Here is a 21,927-nt window from a genome sequence, read left to right as displayed (position 1 = left end):
CTATTGGTAATTAGGAAAGTCAAAGGTGATTATGGATGGTCAACGAAAATCAAAGGTGACTAATAATGGCTAACGGTCATTTAAACTAGTGAAATGTCATTTGGATTGGTCAACAGTCACTTAACCTAAATAATGTAAACTTTCATAATTTAAAGGCAATAATTTTAAAAAAATAAGCTTTTAAGAGTGTAATTTACAAAAGTCCTCAACTTGAATACACTTATTTGCAACTTAATCTCTATTTTTTTATGGGTTAGCCAAACTTATTTACGAGGAAGCACAAAGAAAAAACGCATTCTTTATCTGGCTCTTCCCCGTCGGACCATCTCTTCGCCTTGCGAAGCACCCATTTCACCACCGTCCATCACACATCTTCAAGGTTCCAACTTTTTTTCAACCAATTTTGTTCTTTTTTTCTAAATTCATTTCCCCTTACTTTTGTAACTTACTTAATTTTCAGTGATTGTTGTCGATAATCTTGGCAAAATGAATAATTCTTACGATCATAGTTCAGCAGATCGCAGTAAGTGTTGAACAATTATTGCGTATTTGATTTATTATCCAAGTTTCGAACATTCAAACTAATTTATGATGTTTTTTCTTTTGTGATAATAGACCATGTTGTCAAAGGAACAGAAGTGTTTGTTGGTGGTCTTGCTCAATCATTGACCGAACCCAAAATTCGCGAGGTTTATATCTATCTTCTTATTCATGGCTCGGTTATATTGTTCGCAAATTAATTAGTTTTACAGACTTAATTGTCAATTTTGTTATATGGGTTTTATTTGATTGCATGCTATTATACTGTTGCTATTGAATAATGGCTTCCTCTCTGTGAAATTGAAGTTAGTTTAGCATTCATATTCAATATATTTGCACGGGGTATTATGGTGTGCTATCTTCCAACCCTCCAACACTAATCATAGAAGCTATGAGCGGGATATTATGGTTGACGATGTAGATGATGACATTTAAATATATACAACTTTTGCATGTTGTTTTTTGCCCATACATTTGCCCTTTATGCCTTGTTTTGATTGAAGGAAAATGTTTAAGGGGGAAATTAAATTCAAAGTTGAAAATATAGGCTGTTAGATATATAATCAAGGAAATATGATTTTTGCGAAATGATGGGTAAGGAGGAGAGGGTGAATTAATTCTCTCATTTTGGATGTAATTATTTGCCGTAGTGAAGGTGTGGAAAGTTTTCCTTAAATGAGGGAGAAATAATCTCTTGTTTTGCTTAAGTTTTTATCTCCAATTCAGGCATGGCTTTAGCATCATTTTCTAGCCAGTTTCACGAGTTAAATGTATTTTGAAAAATGCGGTATTCCTTTTTTTTTTTCCGCATTGGTTATCCTTCTATCTTCCAAGTGCTAATATCCTGGTGGCTAGGATTCTTTGTTAGCTAGTTTCACTTCTTAGAGGATTAGACTCATCCCCATTCGATCTTGAATATGTACATTTCAAGCTCAATGACAGAGTAGGTGGCTGAAGATGCTATTTTATTGTAATTTGAAAATTTTTCTCGTCTTTCAGGTCTTTTCCACCTGCGGTGAAATTGTGGAGGTACGGATGATCAAGAACCAAAATGGCAATTCCAAGGTTAAGTTATTAGTCCTTTTCAGATCATTGTGTTGCTACTATTGCATTCTTGTTATCGTATTATCTTGGTTACCTAAACTATCACACTACAATTTTAGGGGTATTGCTTTGTTCGTTTTTCAACAAAAGAAGCTGCTATTAGAGCTGTAAAGGATAAAAATGGAATTACGGTAAGTGTCATCTGTGCTACTGCTTGCAAAATTAGCTTTCTCCTCTATTTGCTTTGTCTTTAGTATATTGTCTCTCTGAATCATATTCTTACAGATGTATGCACTTTTCTGTTTTCTCGTTGTGTATGTCAAGGAAAAATGGAAAGATGGTTGTCCTTTCAATGTGTTTTTCCTTTTTTGCTGTTGCAATGTTGCTATATAGAGCACGTTTAAGTCTTAAGCTCAGAGAGTTGAGATAGTTCACCGGAACACTGAGCTATTGCTACTTTCAATATTTTTTGAGACTGGTGGAACCTATAAACTATTAACCTGCATTAGAGGGATTTTAATTCTTATACCATAAATTTTCACTTTTGAGTTACGATGTATTTTGTCTGTTGAATTATCATGATTCTTTAGTGTTTAAAAAGTGATCTTGATGCGCATCTAGGCTTGAGTCCTGGAGAGGCATGGGGCTTATCATAATACAGCACCTTGGGTGGGGCGAGGTCAAGGAAGTTCATTTAGTTATGAGGCCAAGAACTCCTCAACTGGACTGCACTTTGCTTCTGTCTGTCTTTGTCTCCTTGTGAGTGGTTTGAATGGTAAGGGTGAGCAAAAGTGAAAGAGAGAGAAACAAAGGGAGTGCTCAAAAGTGGTGGTCCTAGATTCTTTCCTACTCGTGTTGTAAAATGATTTAGTTAACTATGAGATTTAGTGACTGGTTTCGGATGTGCTTCAATACACCTAGTTTGAAAATCATTAACTTTGTATTTGAAAGTTTCATTTGTAATGATTAGTAGGGTCAGGGATTCACTGAGTGAACTGGACTTAGGAAGATGTTAAGTGGTTCCCAAAATTGCTAAGAGCTAAAGTTTTTGTAACTAGTAGTTTTTTCAAAGGTTGATTATTGTTGTTGGCCATGCATGATGCATGTGCAATTCCACTGAGTCCTTGACATGATTCTTTAGTTTTTTCCGCTTTTAGATTGATGTCTTGAAATCAAGTGCAAAAATGCGGTAATGGTTGTGATCACGTTAATGGAAGTATGGAACGGTGATGTGGTAATGAGAGTGATACGGTTATGTTATCATAACACCAAATATCGGCTGAAATATCCCTCGAAACAACCCAAAATGCGGGTTTTTTTATGCCTTTACAATGCGGGAAATATCAGTTTGATTTTTTTGAAAACCAACATAACATGGCCCATGTGATGCGATGCCGCCCTATTTTTGCACTATTCTTGAAATTATAATAGCATATATATGCTGTCAAAAGCAACATGTAGTATACTCTTTTCAGATTGGTTTACTAATCTTTTAACCCTTGCTTAAGATATATAACATCTATAATTGTTTTATGTGGAATATGTGCGGCGTTCTATTATATAATGATTCCCTAGTGCTTTGGATGCAATATAGCTCGTTGATTTGAGAATGGGCATGTGTTTTATGTTTGCTTCTTTCTTGAGAATTGTTGTATTTTATGTTATTTTGTAAATTTGTTTTATATGTAAATTTGTGTTGGTTTATGGATTTCCATGGAAAATTTGTATTTCTATATGGGTAGTGCTAAAGGATGATTTCAGTTGTGATTGCGATAGCGGTCAAAATGATGTGGTAACATCCATGATGCAATTTTCGTGTTGCCAACTATTGGCCCATTTCATGAGATATACGTTTACTACTTTAAATATGTTTTTTATACCTTTACAATATAGGTAGTATTTGTCTAAGTTAATTTGAAAACTTTTACAATCCCAAGATACGATATAGTGCATCGTTGCTTTTGTACTATGCGTGTATTGGAAGACTTGCTCTTGATTTGATGGTTCCCACCTTTGTTTTTGATTATGACAGCTAGAAGGGAGGAGAATTGGAGTTCTTCCATCAATAGAGCAAAATTCTTTGTTTTTGGGAAATCTTCCCAAAGGTTAGTTTTAGATAATTCATTAATTGTAAGCATTGTTACCTGGAACGACATTCGTTTTGGAATGGGGAATGGGAACGGGAACACGGAACACAACCTAGATTGACTCTGGAACGATTGGGTACGAGATACATGATGTATAAAATATATATTTAAAAGCAAAATTAATTAAAATGATTATTTTGCCTAAAGAAATTATTTTCTAATGGAATTTTTTTAGAAATTTAAGTTTCATCTCGTTTTTTTCACCTTTCTTTTTTCTTTAATTTGTAAATGAAGACCAAAATACTTTTTAAAAAAGGTCTTCTACACCGGGATATCACCTTGAGCGATTGGTGTTGCGTTTCGTGGTGACTGGGGACGGACATTCCCGGATCACGGAACGTGGTTATGTTCCACATTCCATGTAACTATGACTGTAAGTCATTGGTCAATAACCAGAAGATTTCTTCTTTACTTTTTTGTTACGAATGCTGAAAGCTTGTGAAATGGCCTGAATTTCAAATTGTATTTTGTTTGTCTTTTTTGGATTCTATACTTGAACCTTTTTTTTTCTTCTTTCCAGGCTGGAGTCCTGATGAATTTGACAGATTGGTTAGGCAGGTTTGATCTCTTGCTGTTCACCTGCTGGTAATGTGCAATATAGTTATCTTTAGCTGAATTACGAGGCTCTATTTTTCTACAGGTTTTTCAGGATGTGGATTCTGTAAACCTTGTAATGCTGTCTAGGGATAAAGTTACCCTTTCTTCACAAAAGCATCAAAACCGTGGATTTGGTTTTGTGCACTTTTCATCCCATGCTGTGAGTTTTTTTCCTTTCACATTAATGTTTACATTATTAAATTGCAAGCTCATCCTGTGGAGAGGACTTATTACTGCATCTGAATTCGTACAGGCTATCAGGTTCGTGAAACTGTCACATGGTTCCACATGTGTTGGATTGTTTTTGTTGGATAGGGTTTTTGAAAAATTAGCTTCAAGAACCATTTTTAATCTCTTAAATCAATAAGTAAAACTAATTGAACTTTCTCATTGAATAACACAACTTCCATTCCAAATTTCACCCTGATGGGCATTGAAACTTAGGAATAAGATTATAGGACCATATCATCAATCGTGTGTAATAGACTGGATTCAGACATGGAACAATCAAACCAAAAACACAGAAAACAACTATAGAACATCAAAATGTAGTGTGTATTGATCGTAATCTCAAGCATTATAAAAAAGATAGTTATACAAGCATTCAAGAAGCTTGCAACTATCTCAAAATGAGTAACTCGACCTAACAGTAATAAGATTTCTTGATACCTTTTCCATCTCCCTCTACCTTATTTATATTAATAAGCTATGTAATCAACTAATTGTAAAATATCATAAATACCCTTTTAACCCATATATCACATTACCGACTGCATGAAGTTCCACCTTGCCCTTAAGGTGGATAGAAAATGAAAGTGGTTGTTTGGATAAGAATTTGCATTGAAAAGAATTAAGGTTTAAAAAGATTGGACGAGTTAAGGACACATATTTGGGTTAGGGATAGGTTTGAAAATATTGGACATGTATAGAAAATTTAAGGTCTTATGAAATGTACTTTTCAGAATAGAAAGCTAAGTGTTCCAAAGAAAGTTGCCCAAAAGTTTAAAAAAATAGGTTTGGGAAGTAAAAGAAAGCAAAGGCCTTATTAGTCATCATAGGATGTTGCTTGTAAGGATGCCAAACTGATGTATAATATTAATGGAAGTTAGCTTGTATAATATTAATGTTAGTTAGCTTAGCTTGTGACAGACAACTCAAACATACTGACCCTTTATCTTCAAAAGTAGCCTCACACTGTGAAAGTGAAGTTTAATTCTTGACAAGTCACAAAAAGTATGATGGGTCATTCATTGTAAAGTAAGGAGTAATGGGTGGGTGGTTCCCTCCTTTTTCTAATTATATCGAGTATTTGAGCTTTTGTTTAGTCTTTCTCTTCTCCAACCAAAAACTTTACCTCCGTTCATCAAAACCTCAACTAAAAGAAACTTCAGACTAACAATGAAGGTCAATAAAAGTCCCTGCCCTTTCCCCCAAAACATGCCTCTATTAATCTAGCAATTTCCACCCCCTTATATTTGAGACTGCGTCCAGAGCGCCATCGATTCTTCCTTCCTTTTCTCCAATGGTCTTCCTTGGCTTCCTTGGCTGACTAAGAGCCACCGCGGATACTAATGCCTCATTTTTCAGCCACCTCATTCTATGTCGGCTTTTCTAGGGCCACCGTCGGATCCACAACTCACAACACGATCTTCTCCTCTTGGTCCTTTGTTTCGCAGTCGTCAACTGATTCTCGGTCTCGTCTCTTTTGCAGACTCACCATAATTTCTTGGCCAAACACCAGTTACTCTTCCCATCTTTTTCAAATTTTAGTTTTTTTCCTCTTTTCTGCTTCTCTTTTCGCCTTTTGTTTCCTTTCTTGCTTTTCTTTAGTATCTCTTTATAGAATCTTAATTTCTAAATCTTCTCAATTTTTCCAGCCAACCTGATAATTTCTGTCAAATATTTTCAAATGATTTTCTAGGATACTGGTTTTCTCATTTGAAATCTTTCCTAAATTGTCAAAAATTACATCATTAGTCGTTGCAAGTTGCAACAATTTTAACTTTTCTTAATTTTCCTCCAACTCCTTCAGATCCTTTAAATTCTTCAGAAACTTGATCCATTTTATTTTTGAAAGAAGCCTTCTAAGAGTCTTGAAACCTTTCTTCAACCTTCTCTCTAAATTCTTTTTGTGGTTTCTGCCATTGTTGATACCTTGAATAACCTGTCACGGTGAACTTTCTGCAAACTGAAAATCGGCAATTGCCAAAGAACTATTCTGATCTCCAAGAATCGATTTGCTCTGATAGCAGTTGTATTAAGACATGGAATCAAAAACACAAAAAAACTATTAAAAAGCATAATGTAGTGTGTATTGATTTTAATCTCAAGCATTACAAAAAAGATAGTAATACAAGCATTTAAGAGGCTTGCAACTCTCCCAAAATGAGCATAAAACTCGACCTAAAAGAGTAATAAATTTCTTGATACCTTTTCCATTTTGCTCTACCTTATTTATACTAATAAACTCTGTAACAAATTGATAGGAAAATATCTAAAATACCCTTTTTAACCCATATATCACTTTGTGACAAGTTATTTCTAGGTGTTTCTCCTAAAGCAATGCCACTCTTCATAGAAAGCATTATACTTGGAAACATTACTTCTATTTCATTGAATAAACATCGTCGTCGTCATCATCATCATCATCATCATCATACCTATTGTCATTGAATAAACATGCTGATGAAAATTTCTAGTATCATTACTACTAATGTGCTCTATCTCGCATCCAAAAGATTAGTCCATTTTCTACTATATAACTATTGTTGCTAACAAACATTGTGTTTTATTAATAATGTTGATAAATCACTCTGATTTCTTATTAAGATGCCTTATGTTGCCCCCCATATCAAATGCCACTTTTATAAAAATTCAGAGAAAGCTATTTGGTTTGGCCACAAACTTTAGATAAAAACATTAAAAAAAATATTTTCTTGTTGACAATCACACTTGAAACTGGTTCCTTATTACCTTCTCGAGTAAGAGTCCAATTTCCACAATTCATATCTGAACTGTAAATGTAAATATTCATATCTCTTTTTAAATGTATATTCTATTTCATATGGACACAATTATATATATGTGATGAAAATGATAATTGAACCATTCTATTAGCTTACTGATTTGAATGACATCCTTTTTTCGATCTGTAACACAGGGAAAACAAGCCAACGAAATTTTCAAACTTGACCAAACTATTGCTACCAATACCATGCTATAGTTTGTCACTATATCATCATTTCAGCTGATACCGGCCTTCTGAATTTGTTTACAATCTTTTGATGTTGCTGAAGCCAACTTTTTTTGGTTACTTTCTAGTTTCTACTGTCCTATATTCCCTCTCTTCCTGTTTATTTCTACCTTGAAGACGTTCTTTTTCTAGATGATATCATTTGGAGCCTTGTTTCCTTGTCTACCTGTGTTGCTGTTGATACATTTCCATTTCCATTGCTCAAGTAACTATGTTTGTCACTTGTCAGATGTTTTGATTTCTGGTTGACAATTGTTCTAGATCATTTCTGCTAACAATTTTTAGAACTTTCACTTCTTTGTGGTGTACTCATCAACAATGTTGCTTGCTATTTTTCCACTTTTTTTCCTGTTGTTACATAGCTCCCTCCTGTGTCGCGTGCATCATTTTTGGGGGTGCATCGAATTGCTAGCTTCTATAAGCATTTCCATGGTATTTCTTCTTGTAAGAGTTGAATCATTATTTCATAGTGAGTGCCAAGCTCTGTAGAACTTTAATCTTGGTGTTTCTTGTGATTGAGCTTTCATCAACTCTGTTTCCCTCTCTTCTCGATATGCTAGGTTGTCTAATTAAGAGATATTTGACCTCAAGTATTTTAGACCTTTGCAATCGTTGGAGCATTTGAAGGTCATGTGTGTAAGATTCATCGTTGATTATATGGTTATAATTGGACCGGAAGAGAACCACAACAATTTTTCTTTCCCATCTACAATAATAACAGTGTGTGAGGAAGCAATCATCTGGAAGTGCTTATCATGTACAGAACCCTATTTTTGAAAAGCAAAGAGAAATTATGCAATAATATAAGAAAATTGTTTCACGGTGGATGTTAAATATTACGAATCAAAGAATCTCTTATTGACATATTATCTAATCAACTGTCATTGCAATTTAACTACTTACAACTTCTTTCAACAATGTATGGAACTATTGCTGATAGTGCCTTATTGGGGCATATCAACTCCAAAATCACATCCTAAATTCTAAAACTTTGATAGTAGCTCGTCAAAATTCATAATTACAGGCTGCTGCACGTGCATATAAGTTGGGCTCCAGATCAGATTTTGTTCTTGGTGGTAAGTGTCATCCGACTGTGAAGTGGGTGGAGGAGGAACCTGAGATTGATCCTGAGGAAGTTTCCAAGGTGACTTGCCCGTACATATTTTTTTTGCTTCCAATGAGAGCTTTTTTCCTATGCTGTAATCACATGTTCTGTTTGACATTCTCATTGCTTAACATTAGGTAAAGGTTGCATTTATTAGAGACCTTCCTGCTGATGTGAATGAATCATTTTTGGAGAAGCTCTTTGTACCTTTTGGGGAGGTATTGGAACTTTCAGAATTTGTTTAATAGCAAAATGGGATTTTATATGATGATAATTTTGTAACCATTTGCATTTCAGATAGAGAGAGTAGTTCTGTCTAAGAAGGGTCAGTCTCAAGTTGGGTTTGTCCATTATGCTAATAGACAGGTAATTTACCCTCTTGCACTCACTACTTCTGGTGATATATTTTTTGTACCTTTTCTTTATAGGTATTATTTGCTTCCTTTTCTAGTGCTTTTAAACTTTGGTTCTAAATTTGATTTAGTTTAGTATTCCACTCTAAATATTTTGACTATATTTGGTGTGTACTTGTGAATTCATCTACTTAATAGTTTTTCTTGTTTTAAGTGTGCCATTTTTGCTAAATGGTGTACTTTAAAAAGAAAATGGATGAAGTATTAGACTATTACTGTAGTTTGAGCTAGAAGCAAACATCAATATATGTGAGTGCGTGTGTATATACTGTATATACACATTATACACACACACAAATACACAAATATGTACACTATTTTTTTTTCTCTACATTTTGAGGCTCTTTACGCAAGCATTAAGGGGCATCATATGTGAGGGAGGGGATCATTCGTATTAAGGTGAAACTTATTTTGGGGGATCATCATGCTTTAGATGGATGAAATTACAAGGAGAGAATTAGTAAAATGCAGTGAGTATTGGGGTAATTATGAGGTGGATATAGTGGAGCATTACTATTAGATATCTCATGTGGTGATATTTGATGACCACCAAACATCTCACATTGGTATTCAATGACTACCAAATTTCACTTTTGGTGGTATTATGTGATTACCGGATGAGAGAATCCGTAGTCATTGAATACCTCCGTTTGATATGTCTAGTAATCTTTGTTTTCCACCAGATAAGATCCTCTGTAATGCTTGATTACCACCGATGAGATGCCCGATAGTGCTTGATTACCACTCGATAGCCATGGTGGTTTCATCACTGCCTTTTCTGATCTTAAAATATAGAGTAGGAAAGAAGAACTCGTAATACCTAATTAAAAGGTTGGATCAGTTAATGTTAAGTAGTGATTATTGGTTTCTTCAGTCAATGTTGTTGAATACTATTAGAAAAGGGTTATATCAGTATCAATCCTTACCTGATTACCTCAAGTTATAGTTGATTCTAATGCTACAAACCAAATTCATGTCCTCCAAATGTTGATACGAATGCATGTTTTTTGACCATCATCTTCTAGGAAAAAAGTGGAAGAGATGCAAAATCCCAGTGAACTGATTAGATGCATAGAAGAGATAATAATAGAGAAGGTAAGATAGTAAATAAGGAGGTTGAAGGAGAATAATGAAACCACAAAAGGGAAAAATAACGCGACTATTTTTGTCATTTTACAACTTAATTGAAACCTATATATAAAGGATATTCTACTGCATTTAGGGCTTTTTTTGATAAAACTATAGGTAAAATGGGAGAGTCTCAAAGTGAGTATAAGGGATAACGTATAAAGTGAGTATAAGGGATAGAGTGTAAAGTGAGTATAAGGGATAAAGTATACAATCTACATGAAGCATTTTGCAGTCTGTGGTTAAACTTCAATCTTCATTAAAAAAAGGTTTAAAATCCGTGGAAACTTAAGTTGTAGAGTATGAGATTCACTATAATTAAAAGATAAATAAATGCTTAAAAATCCAATAAGCTCCTTAAAGATAGTAGTAGTATTAATGAGACAATGTCTACCACACAAATTTTTTGAAAATAGTGACATATCTTGAATGATTGAAAGAAGAAGAATTGAGGAGAGAAAGTACTTCCAAATCAAGTAGAGATTCTAGGCCACATATTTTGAACAAAATAAAACATCTGAAGATGTAGGGAATACAAGACATAAAATAAGTCGTTGCTTTGACTTCATTTAGTATGAGAATAACAGTTAGAAAAGGAATAGGCATCACATGAAAAAAGCCATTACAAGGTTATGGGACTTTGTCCCACATTGGTTGTATGGGGAACTAATGTGGGGTTAATAGAGTAAATGAGCTCGCTCACGTACTAGGCTTGTCTTTTGGGTGAATTCTCTTGTTTGTTCTATAACAATGGGATCAGAGCTGACTCAGAGTGATGGCTTGTTAACTCAGCCGTGACCAACGAGGATCCAACTCGTAGTAGTGGCCTGGGTTATGTCAGCTGTGAGTCTATGACCACCTAGGATTTTGGAACTTTTGGGGGATCAAATGTTATGGAATGGATTTGAGGCTATTACAAGGTTTTGGGACTTTGTCCCACATCGGTTGTATGTGCAACTAATGTGGGGTTTATAGAGTAAATGGACTCTCTCACCTACTAGGCTAGTCTTTTGGTTAAGTTCTCTTGTTCATTTTATTACAAATTCGTCACCAGGGATTGGTGTCCCATATTGAGCTGAGTAGTGGATAATATCCAATTTTATATCTTGTACTTCTATTAATGGTTTTTATACAATTGAGATTTGATTTAGGCTTCAACATAAGCAAAGTTTAAGCAACTAAGGGTTTTCTCATGAAGAATTTTTTGTTCTATTTTCTTATCTACTTGATTTTCTCCTCCTTCACGTAGGTAATACAAATGTGTCTTACATTTCATCCCATTTATTCCTGATACTTTGTATACTTCTGTATTTTTATAAATTTGGGAATAGAAGTCTCGTGTGATTATTTTTGTATGGATTTTGTATAAAATGCTTCATAACAAGCACTATAATTTATTTGTTTGACACAGGCACGTGTTCAAGCTGTTATTTTGCAAAATATTACATGATTTTTTTTTTCAAATGAAGTGTCAATGAGTATAGCAATGTTGATGTGTAGAATACTGGGTGCTCAAGGTGGAATGTAGAGTCCAACTGTCCAAGTAACATAGAATCAAATTTTAGCAATTGACTTAATTTAATTTTTAAAATTTTATGCTTAACCGATTGGTTATCCTATTTTTGTTTGGTGGGGAATGTTCATTATTCTTTTTTTTTTACTTTTGTTACGATTTAACAACCAACTCACCTTGCTGTGGCATGTGGGTTGCCCTTGTTTTTAACATGGTGTTTGGATATTTTTATGATTGGATTTGAATTTTAGCGTATTGACGTGTTCGTTGCCAATAATATATATGGTGCATAACTTTTTTAATTGGATAAAAGATAATGGTATTTTTGCTTCATCTCATATTTTGTTTTTATGGCTTATGGTTTTAGCATGGATCATTTATCCTTTTCTAATTGTAAAAAAATAGGGTTTGGTTGGTTAGGCATCTTGTTGATTTCTTTTTGGTAGAGCAGTGCTTCTAGGTTCTTTGATATGAATAATTTCGGTATTTAAGGTTTCCCTTATTAGACTACATGATTGGATTCCTTTTCTCTCTTTCTTCGTCATCGTGTTTGTTTGATCCTCCTTATAACACTCGCGCCCCCCCCCCCCCCCCCCCCCCAAAAAAAAAAATTTTCATCTCTCGGGTTGTCATCAAATGAATGTTATCATCAACTTTCTAAAAGAAATTCTTGATTTTGTATCATTGGGGTTAAATTGGAGTTGAATGAGTATAATGGGAAGTGGAGTTTAGTATAAAGAAACTCTTTGCTTGGATAATTGATAAATAGGAAGGACATACCTCTAAAGTAAATTTATTTGATTCATGGTTCTTCAGTTATGTGCTGCTCTTGAGACCTAAAATCTATGATTCCTTTTTATTGTAAAACAAACACACGTATCATTTCTTCATAGAGTTGACTTACCCAAGGATTAAGATGTAGTAATGTCTTTTATTCAGTTATCTTGTCATCCTTAATGATCTCCTATTGATTGTTTCATTCGCATCTTGACTAGGAGTTAGTAGTGCTTCTCAGCATTAGTTTTTTGGCTATATGAATATGTGCTTTTTTTGCCAGGGTCTTGATAATGCAGTGAGGGAAATGCATAATAGGACAATCCAGGGGCCAAAATCAGGTTTATTTAAGCTCTTGGTACGTACTTGTGCAACTGCAAAGATGGTATTGCTGTTATTATTATCACTCTAGCTGTATGTGATGTGCGCTGACAGGTTGAAGTTGCAAGACCCTTTGAAAAGAGCAAGAAACGAACCCGTGAAGAATCATGTCCGACACCTATGACTGTGAGCCAATCCAAGCTCTTGAAAGCTGAATCTGATTTTACTTCTACATCTGGCAATGTGCTGAAGGTGATACAGGTTGGTTAACATGACTATTTAAAATATTAGAAGCCTTTACCTTTCTTCAGAATCATTTCTGAAACTTTATTACATGTATATAGATGAAAGGTTTCAGAACAATTCTGACATTTCATTTGTTTATTGTCTTCATTGTGGTCCTTAGAGATGCATATATGAAAAAGAAATTTTAAGGTGTTACATGTAGGGTCACATAAATTGTTCCCCTACACACTTTGATCTAGGACGACCAACCTTAATCAGAGTTAAATTTTGATCCGCAAGCTCAAATTTTCTATCTCCACAGTAGAAGGGAATAGGAATTGAGGTGAACTTTGTAATGGAACTATGGAAGAATATTAATATTTTTCTTTTTTGAGTAGTGGAAGAATATTAGTATTCTATCGAACCAAATTGTTTTTTGGAGATCCGGGCCATAATATTCTGACGTATGATGGGATCGATTAATTTTGAGATTGTGAAATGCTTATATTATTTTATGTTTGAGAGATACTTGTATTATTATTGATCTTGGATTGAGGCTTGGAGTTATTTGAACTTAGACCTTGCCTTATGGTAATGAAATGATATTATCTTCAATATTGAATGAAAATATGATCAATACTCATAGCCAAGATTAATTGATAATTAGCACTACTTGAGAATAAGTTGATTATATCTAAATGAATAGACCAAATGTTATAGGGATTGTGATGAACTTGCTGATTCTTTGCTTATATATGGTATATATTCTTGTAATTATATATTGATATATTTATCATTGCTTATATGCAGTGATTTCAAAGCATATAGATGATGTGTATATTGCTTATTACGTGTGTTTGCGATTATGTTTTTTTCCTATGATGGTCTTGTCATGGTCCATAATTGAATATGTCATCATTGTAACACCTGAACTCATTTAAGTAGGCGAGACTACCCATGGGGGTTATAAACTGGCCTCAAAAATTAACGCAAGTCTTTCCCGACCTACATTGTCTTCACTCGTGTGCCCTATGAGAACTTCCTAAGAGTCGCCCATTCTAAGACTACTCCACACCTAGCATGTTTAATAGTAGAGTTTTCTACAAACGGGCTCTCTTGAAAAGAAGATAACCTTGTTGATATGGATGGTACTATCAATTCCCATAAAGCTCCTTTGTTTTATTCCCCGATCACAACTTGGGGTGTTATAATTATGGGGAGAGTATTTTTTAGTGAACCGAATTGTGATACTTGAAGGTTCACGTCAAATAGTATTTTTATTTTATTAGTTATATGTAATTAGTTTTATAGAGTTGTCTATTAGACCTTATGGTTACACGCTGAGATTTTTGTAAGTCGTTGCACTTGACATTATGGTTGAGTGTGGTAATCTTGATTAGGTATTATCATTGTTATTAAAAGTTGTATTTTTGCTATTTTCTACTCTTCCATCCCTATGATTTTGTGCTAGCTTTCAAAAGTTGTTTTATTAATTTGTAGTTAGTGGTAAAACGAAAAATAAGCGGGTGGAAGAAATGAGTGGATGAGATGAAATGAGAGTATGTCCCTATGAGTGGGTGATCATTACAAATAAAGAAAGTGACCAAAGTAAGTAGGGCAACCTAGAATAGAAATTCGTATAAAGCCATTGGGACATCAGTAGTATATCTTAATTGTTTGTTTTTAATTTATTAAATCAGGGGTGTGCTACACTATAACACCCCGGCCCAACGGACCACTGGTGACTACTCATGGAGAATGTAGACTGGCCACACAGACCAACACAAGTCCTTCCAGCGTACTTTGGCCTCACTCGTGCGCGCCTAGGAAAACTTCCCAGGAGGTCACTCATCCTAAAATTGCTCCCTATCAAGCACGCTTAACTGTGGAGTTCTTAGCAAATGGACTCCCATAAAAAGATGCACCTTGTTAATATGAGTAGTCTATCAATCCTCTTTAAAGCTCAATCTGGGGTATGACACACAATCTAAGAGTAGGTTAAATCAAAAGCTAAGAAGAATAAGTAATAGTTATTTATGCAACATAAATAGTAGTGTTTTATTTAAAAGAAAGCTTTGTTTTAACCAATTTAGTAATAGGACTCCTACCAATAGTAATAAACTTTTTTGGATTAAAAAATAAAGAGAAAGAATCTCAATTCTCATTGGTTGGAAATAGTAATAAATAAAAAGGAAAAAAGAGTTTTATCTTTCATCTCATTGCTCAAAAAAGGTCCTCTCTTTTGTGGCATGCATTATGCCCTTTAAATTTTCCACTTATATATATGTACATTTATTTTTGGTTCCATTTAGACTACCTTGATAAAACAAACACTTAAAAGGTCTTGGTAGTTGGGAAGCTAGAAACACTGCAAAATTACAAGTCATTGTTGTTTTAACTTTTGCCGGAATTACATAAAATAACATAAAGGAGTTATAACCATATGCAGTAATTCTGTTTCAGTTGTACTTGAGTACACTTGTTTGCCAACTTATGTCTTCAGTTGTCCATGCATCTCTGTTACATGGGCAACGTATGGTAAAAAGTAGCGCACTTATCTTGCTTTTGTTATTCCTGCAATGCTTTGCTCTAAGGAAGTTATCTAGTTGCTATCAGCTCAAAACAAGCCCTTCGTGTGGGGATATTTTGCTTAGTGGATCTACGAAGTGTATTTGCTCAAAACTTGGGGGAATTTTTTCAAGCTAAGACTAAGTATCAATGTCACATGATTCGCCTACCTCACTCATGAATTCCGATTGGACTCTACCGTCCCTAACCGGGGTTTGTTCGCAGCTTCCATCGTCATGAATCACGACTCGAATTGGTAAAATTACCTAGCTAGAAGTACAAGACAAAATAATTAATCAAAGAGAAAAAAAGAGAAGACAAAGAAAAGGAAGAGGAGAAAAAAACTCACCTCTGTAAGTGCCTCCTTTAAAGATGAATGAAGAGTAGGAGCTGTCTGGTCTTCTAGAAGCATATGCCCGAGCCTTTACTAGGGTTTAATACGGGAGTGGGATCTTAGCTTTACTTTTTGTTAGAGGGATTTAAAGGATACGAGTCATAAAAATTGGCCTTGTTAAATGGACTAAATGGACAATGAGCTTAGTTTCTAACTGCTATATTTAATGGGATTCAAAAAAGGGATTTAATATTAAGATTAAAACATTAACTTAAATTTCTTGTGATAGTATTTGCTTTATATTTTATGAATTATACTTGTGGCTTTGTTTTAAAATTATTAATCTGTTTTTTAATTACTTTTTTCTACTTTGACGAACTAAAAAACGAATTAAGAACATAAAAATCGAATCAAACCCAACTGAAGGAAGTTACGAACAACAAATCAGTCAACTAACGAATTGCTATACCGAATCCTTACAACGAGTCAATTCGGAACCGCGAGCCATGTGACACTGCTAAATATATTGACTGATGCCTATTGCCTATTGCTTGAGAGTTCCCTATTATTTGTTTGCTTCATAGAAGCTTAGTCTAGGATACCTTTTTTGTCTATGTTATAGTCATAATGTACCAAAGCTGCAAGCATTTGTGAGTCATGACATTGAACACTTAGTAGCTCTGGGACACACTATTTAAGTGTTAGTTCCAATAACACATGTGTTAACTATTATTGTTAGTGTTTTTATTCTGACACTTATTTCATTTTAAATCAGGAACCTGTTGTTGCTGATCCTTATGAAGCAGCTGTTGTCTCTCTACCTTCTGTTATTCAAGATCGTTTGCTTCGCATTCTACGACTGGGTATTGCTAGCCGTTATGATGTAAGATTCGACTATATAACCTCTTATCGTGTGCTGCTGCTTTTTTTCACGAACCTTTTTCTAGAGCCACCTGCCTTCTAAGATTAAATAATAAATTGTTGCTAGGGTAATAAACTTATACATAAAGCAGGGCTTGTTCTTAGTTGTAGATTAGTATTAGATAGTATAGTTTTTGTTAACCGATTGTTTTGGTTCCTGTAGCCGGCCTAGAGTGCAAAAATTCAGTTTCGCTCTGTCACAAAACAGATTTATGGTGATTGTTGATGTTCACGGTCAATGTGGACTATATTTCGGTCATAGTAAACTCAAAAGCATTTATAATATGGCGATGTATTCTGTTGGCGAGTAGGATAGTTGTGTGTTGGTCATAGATGTGTTTGGTGACAATTGATTTAAATGTGTTAAGGGTAACCCAATTAAGTTAGTTTGTCTAGTAGGGGGATCTTGATGCATCACATGCCTTGAGGTTTAATATGTGTATGATGTAGGCGCAATGATTAAGGATGACAACAAGTGGGATTTGGACGGAACCTGTTAGAAGATTTCCACCTTGTTGACTCGTGACCCACCTATCCACCACACGTACCGGTGCATTGTGATTATTACATTTTAATGTTGTATTACCTTGTGAATGACATTCTAGTTTAAAAAATAATTTGATCATTTTTATTTATTTAAAAAATAGTTTCCTAATATTTAATGTTCACCATACTCAAAAAGTATTATAAGACTTGCATCAAGCTAGAAAACTTGTGCTATCTTCCAAAAAATGAAATTATTTTAGATTATTGAGATAGCACTTTAGCTACTTCAAGAATAGGTAGACATGCTACTCCCCCGAAAGATTCTTCAACATACAAAAATGTTATTTTTATTGGAAAAATTGTTGTGGATAATCCAACCTATTTTCCATTACCTGTCAATAATTCTACCTTTTGAAATCTTTTTAATAATCCAATCTTTGCTTTCAGTTTGTTGCCAATGGACCCTTCAAAAAATGGCCTGCTATATCAAGTTACCTCTCATTTTCTTCCTTCTTTATAATAATCCAATCTATTTCCCATTACCTGTCAATAATTCTACCTTTAAAATTTTTTTTAATAATCCAACCTTTACTTTCAGTTTGTTGCCAATGGACCTTTCAAGAAGCTAAATTAAATTGCTATTATTTCCCAAGCTTATGAAGTTGATCATTGCATAAATAGTAATTGTCTTTACATACATATCCCATCAACTAGGGGTGTTCAAAAAATCCGACCCTCTTGACCCAACCCGCCGACCCGTCAATCCACATCCTAAATGGCGGGTCATTTTTTTAAAAAAATAATATAATTCAGGTCGGGTACCCAACCCGCCTTAACTGGGTTGGGTCATGGGCCACAAAATACATTGAGTCGGTTACCTGCGGACCCGTTATGTATTATCTTCGTCAAGTTGAAATTTACACGTTAAAATTTTATAATCAATATCATTATAAAAAATTAATAATAGTCGTATGTTTTTCACTTCTCTTCAAAGTATACTATCCCTTTAAAACAATGGTAAAGAGAAATTGTGTATTTTAAAAATTGTGGATTTTTTGATAATAATAGAAGCGAAAATGTGTTAAAGAAATTAAAAGAGACTTAACATGTATGGATGAGATATGTTGGATTAGATAAACTAGTGGCAAAGAGTAATTGAGCATTTAGCTTTTTGAAAGGTTCATTGGCAACAAAATGAAAACAAAGTTTGGATTATTAAAAAAAGTTCAAAAAGTGGGATTATTGGCAAGTAATGGGAAATAGGTTGGATTATTATAAAGAAGGAGAATATGAGAGGTAACCTGATATAGCAGGTCATTTTCTAAAGAGTCCATTGACAACAAACTGAAAGCAAAGATTGGATTAATTAAAAATTTTCAAAAGGTGGAATTATTGGCAGGTAATGGAAAATAGGTTGGATTATTCACAACAATTTTTCCATTTTTATTTTTGTCCTTTATATGAAGTTTGTTTCTTTTTCTTAAAAATTGCACAATAAATAATTTACAGGGTATTGGATCGGTTGACGGGTGATTTAATTTTCATTGGCATTCCACCCTATTATTCTGTTTTTTTTCACCTTTTTAAAATCAAGATAGACCGGTTTATGATGCCAATTGAATATTGACATACCTAGAAACAAGGGAATTGCAGTCCTCAAGTGGTTGTGTGTAGTAATTTTAAGGTTTAGTAGTCTTATGATGGATAACGTCCTGTGAAGTTTCCTGTGATGCACATTCGAATCTTCTAAACCCCGTCCAGAGCCACTTTATAGCATTGGGATAATGGAATGATGTTTTCCCTTTCCATTCTTCTTTTTTATGTGATTGTTGGTGACAGATTGATATTCAATGCCTGAGAAGTCTCAAGGAGATCCCAGAATCAGCTGCAATATCTGTCCTCGATCAGGTTGAATATTTATTTTTATCTTCGGTTTCTTTTATCTTTGAGCATTTAGTTTACCTACTTTATCCTCCTGAGTGCAGTTCCTGTTATCAGGAGGAGATGAGATTGACAAAAGAACATTTCTTGCTGGACTAATTACCAAGGTATAATTTTTTCTGAATTATTGTTGGAGATTTCTTTACATATTTTCTATGAAGGACATTCTCACCTGAAACATTCTCTTGCTCAGTATCAAGTTAGAAGTCTGGGAAAAAGTCAAGTGCCTGAATATACATCAAGAGAAAATGATTTTGTCGGTTTAAGATCTGGCTTGGCTAGATTACCGAGCCGAAACAAAGGTCCAGTTGTGGACTCGTATTCTTCTCACATGGTCACCTCACAGTGAGTTCTACTCGGTTCTGCCCCTTCAATAAGCCATTTTTCTTGCACTTACTTTGGTGAAGGAATGAACTCATGAATAAATGGAATTTGTTTCTAGAACAGAATGAACTTGTCAATTGTCATTATATACTCTGTTCCTCTTTTGTTCTTTTATCTTTTGATGTCAAGGTGTTTTGTTTTTTTTTTTTTCTTTCTCAGCCCCTATTGGGAAAACCTTTTCCCTTATTAAACCAATTTGTTGATCATTATCGTCGTTCCAATCCCCCAAGTTAAAGAAACTTATTTAGAGGATGTGCTAGGGAAAAGGCCAATATAGAGAGGCACCGTAATTAATTTAGTAGCCAAACCTTACCAGTTGTTGCACTTCGTTAGAAAAAGTTGGATAATCGTTTGTACTTCAAAATTGAAGAGCAATTATATCAAAGTCAGCCATTTTTGACGTGCTTTGTTCGTTATGTAATAATATTTTAATCCACGTGCACCAAGTTATTCTTATGAGTGATGAAGTGCTGAAGTGTAAATGATTGCGCCTTAAGGGTGTTTGGTTCGCAAACTGGTATGGCTTTGGAATTAGGAATGAAATAAGAGTGGTATGAGGTTGAAACTTGGTTTCTCATACCATGTGTTTGATTTATTTTTAAGAATCAAAGTCATCCTCTTTAAAGGAATCAAATTCACTTCTCCCCTGTGTTTCTAACCCCATTCGTCGAATTTCTCATAGTTCATATCATTTCACCTCTACCGAACAACTGCCATTTTTTCCTACCCTCCAAAAAAGCAACGGGAATGCCTTTTGTTTATTTGTAAGTTAGCTTTCCGGTGTTCTTTTCCTGTTAATGATTCTTGATATTATCGAAGGAATATCAATATGAATGTCCTATTTTTAAGGACCTTGATTCTTGTAAGATGCACTTATACTGACTTTTTTTAAGTTATTTTTTAACTTTGGCAAATTCTGTTCATGTGAGCAGTTCACAGTGTAAGATTGCTTACATTTTTTGTGTTATCTCAGGTTGGCAAGACATTCTCCTGAATTGTCCTATTTGCACTATTCATTATCACCTCAAGCTAGCATTACAAGAACAATGGAGGAAAGGAACACTTCTGCACACTTCACAATAAGCTATGGGCAAATGGGAGTAAAGTCCCCTGTTATAGTCGACGCATCTCCCCAACCTACACATAACTACGGGCAAATGGGAATAAAGTCACCTGTCATAGTGGATGCATCTCCCCTACCTACACGGAACTATGAGAAAATACGAGTAAAGTCACCTGTTATATTGGATGCATCTCCCCAACCTACACGGAACTATGGGCAAATGGGAGTAAAGTCTCCCGTCGTAGCAGACGCATCTCCCCAACCTACACGAACACAAGTTAGATTTGACCCATTTACAGGGGAGCCGTACAAATTTGATCCCTTCACGGGCGAACCTATTAAACCAGAATCTGTTTCTCGTAGCAGTCGAAGTCTCTATTGATGCATTGCTAATGGAAGCTGTTGAAAGCAATTCTTGACTCAATTTTCCAATGACCAGTCTGAGGACTGTCAGTATCAAGTGTTGTATAATATACAGAGATGTAGGTTTTATAGTCGAGGGGCTATTGTTTCTCTGATAATTTAAAGAAACTAGGCTTAGAAAGAGGAACATTTTGTTGCCTTTATCTGTTTTACTAGTAACCGAGTCCTAGCAAGCCCCATTTACTTCAGCGAAAATTTGCGTATTTCGATTGAATTATGATTAAATTTTGGTTCTTAATGAACAATATTTCCTGCTTAAAAATGTAGAAATTGTTCCGAATTGTGCCATTCACTTCTAGAAGGCTAGATTATTGCATAGTTGATCAAGAAGTCGGCGTAAACCTTGAGACTTGATATAACAACTCAATCTTCCTCTCTTATTTTGCACCTTTTTATTTCAATTTTTTTCTCTAATTTTGTGTTATTTTTCTTTTTGGCAGTGATTTTACTTTTTTTTTTACCACTCAGTTCTATCTTCTATTTGTTTTTTTATCGCATTATTCAAATTAATTTTCCTTCTTACTAAATTTCACTTATTTTGCAACTTATCAAAAATGAGAGAAAAAGGAGTATTTATAGACGAATAAGAGTTTGAATCAAAAGACAAGTAAAGAAACAAACTTGGGTTGGAGTCTTGCAAAAAATGAAAATTTAAGAGAAAAAATAAAAAAAATTAACAAAATAAACTAAGTTTTAAACTTATTCTAAAAATAAACGTGAAATTTCCAAACCTGAGGTTTGGGGCTG

The 21,927-nt window shown here is 34.4% G+C and overlaps 1 protein-coding gene across 1 annotated transcript; it reads left to right on the top strand.

Moving 5' to 3' along the window:
- The first annotated feature begins 221 nt into the window (after window positions 1–221).
- On the top strand, window positions 222–21,629 carry LOC130801843 (uncharacterized). The gene is made up of 18 exons (XM_057665760.1): window positions 222–379; window positions 461–523; window positions 616–689; window positions 1,540–1,605; window positions 1,704–1,775; window positions 3,617–3,689; window positions 4,252–4,289; window positions 4,372–4,488; window positions 8,606–8,725; window positions 8,824–8,904; window positions 8,984–9,052; window positions 12,798–12,872; window positions 12,950–13,096; window positions 16,738–16,845; window positions 19,209–19,277; window positions 19,355–19,417; window positions 19,504–19,655; window positions 20,668–21,629. The coding sequence occupies exons 2-18, from the start codon at window positions 487–489 to the stop codon at window positions 21,137–21,139; spliced, it is 1,833 nt and encodes a 610-aa protein (XP_057521743.1). The 5' UTR covers window positions 222–379; window positions 461–486; the 3' UTR covers window positions 21,140–21,629.
- Window positions 21,630–21,927: the final 298 nt, after the last annotated feature.

This window comes from Amaranthus tricolor, chromosome 15, assembly GCF_026212465.1.
Source record: "Amaranthus tricolor cultivar Red isolate AtriRed21 chromosome 15, ASM2621246v1, whole genome shotgun sequence".
In the NCBI taxonomy this organism is placed as follows: Eukaryota; Viridiplantae; Streptophyta; class Magnoliopsida; order Caryophyllales; family Amaranthaceae; genus Amaranthus; species Amaranthus tricolor.
This window is presented reverse-complemented; position numbering and strand designations above follow the sequence as displayed.

Bases quoted from the DNA above. Each gene is read 5' to 3' on its own strand.
- LOC130801843 (XM_057665760.1), top strand. From the start codon at position 487: ATGAATAATTCTTACGATCATAGTTCAGCAGATCGCA. The intron at 4,489-8,605 runs GTGAGTTTTTTT...TCATAATTACAG, and splicing joins TGCACTTTTCATCCCATGCT to GCTGCTGCACGTGCATATAA. The intron at 16,846-19,208 runs GTAAGATTCGAC...TGTTGGTGACAG, and splicing joins GTATTGCTAGCCGTTATGAT to ATTGATATTCAATGCCTGAG.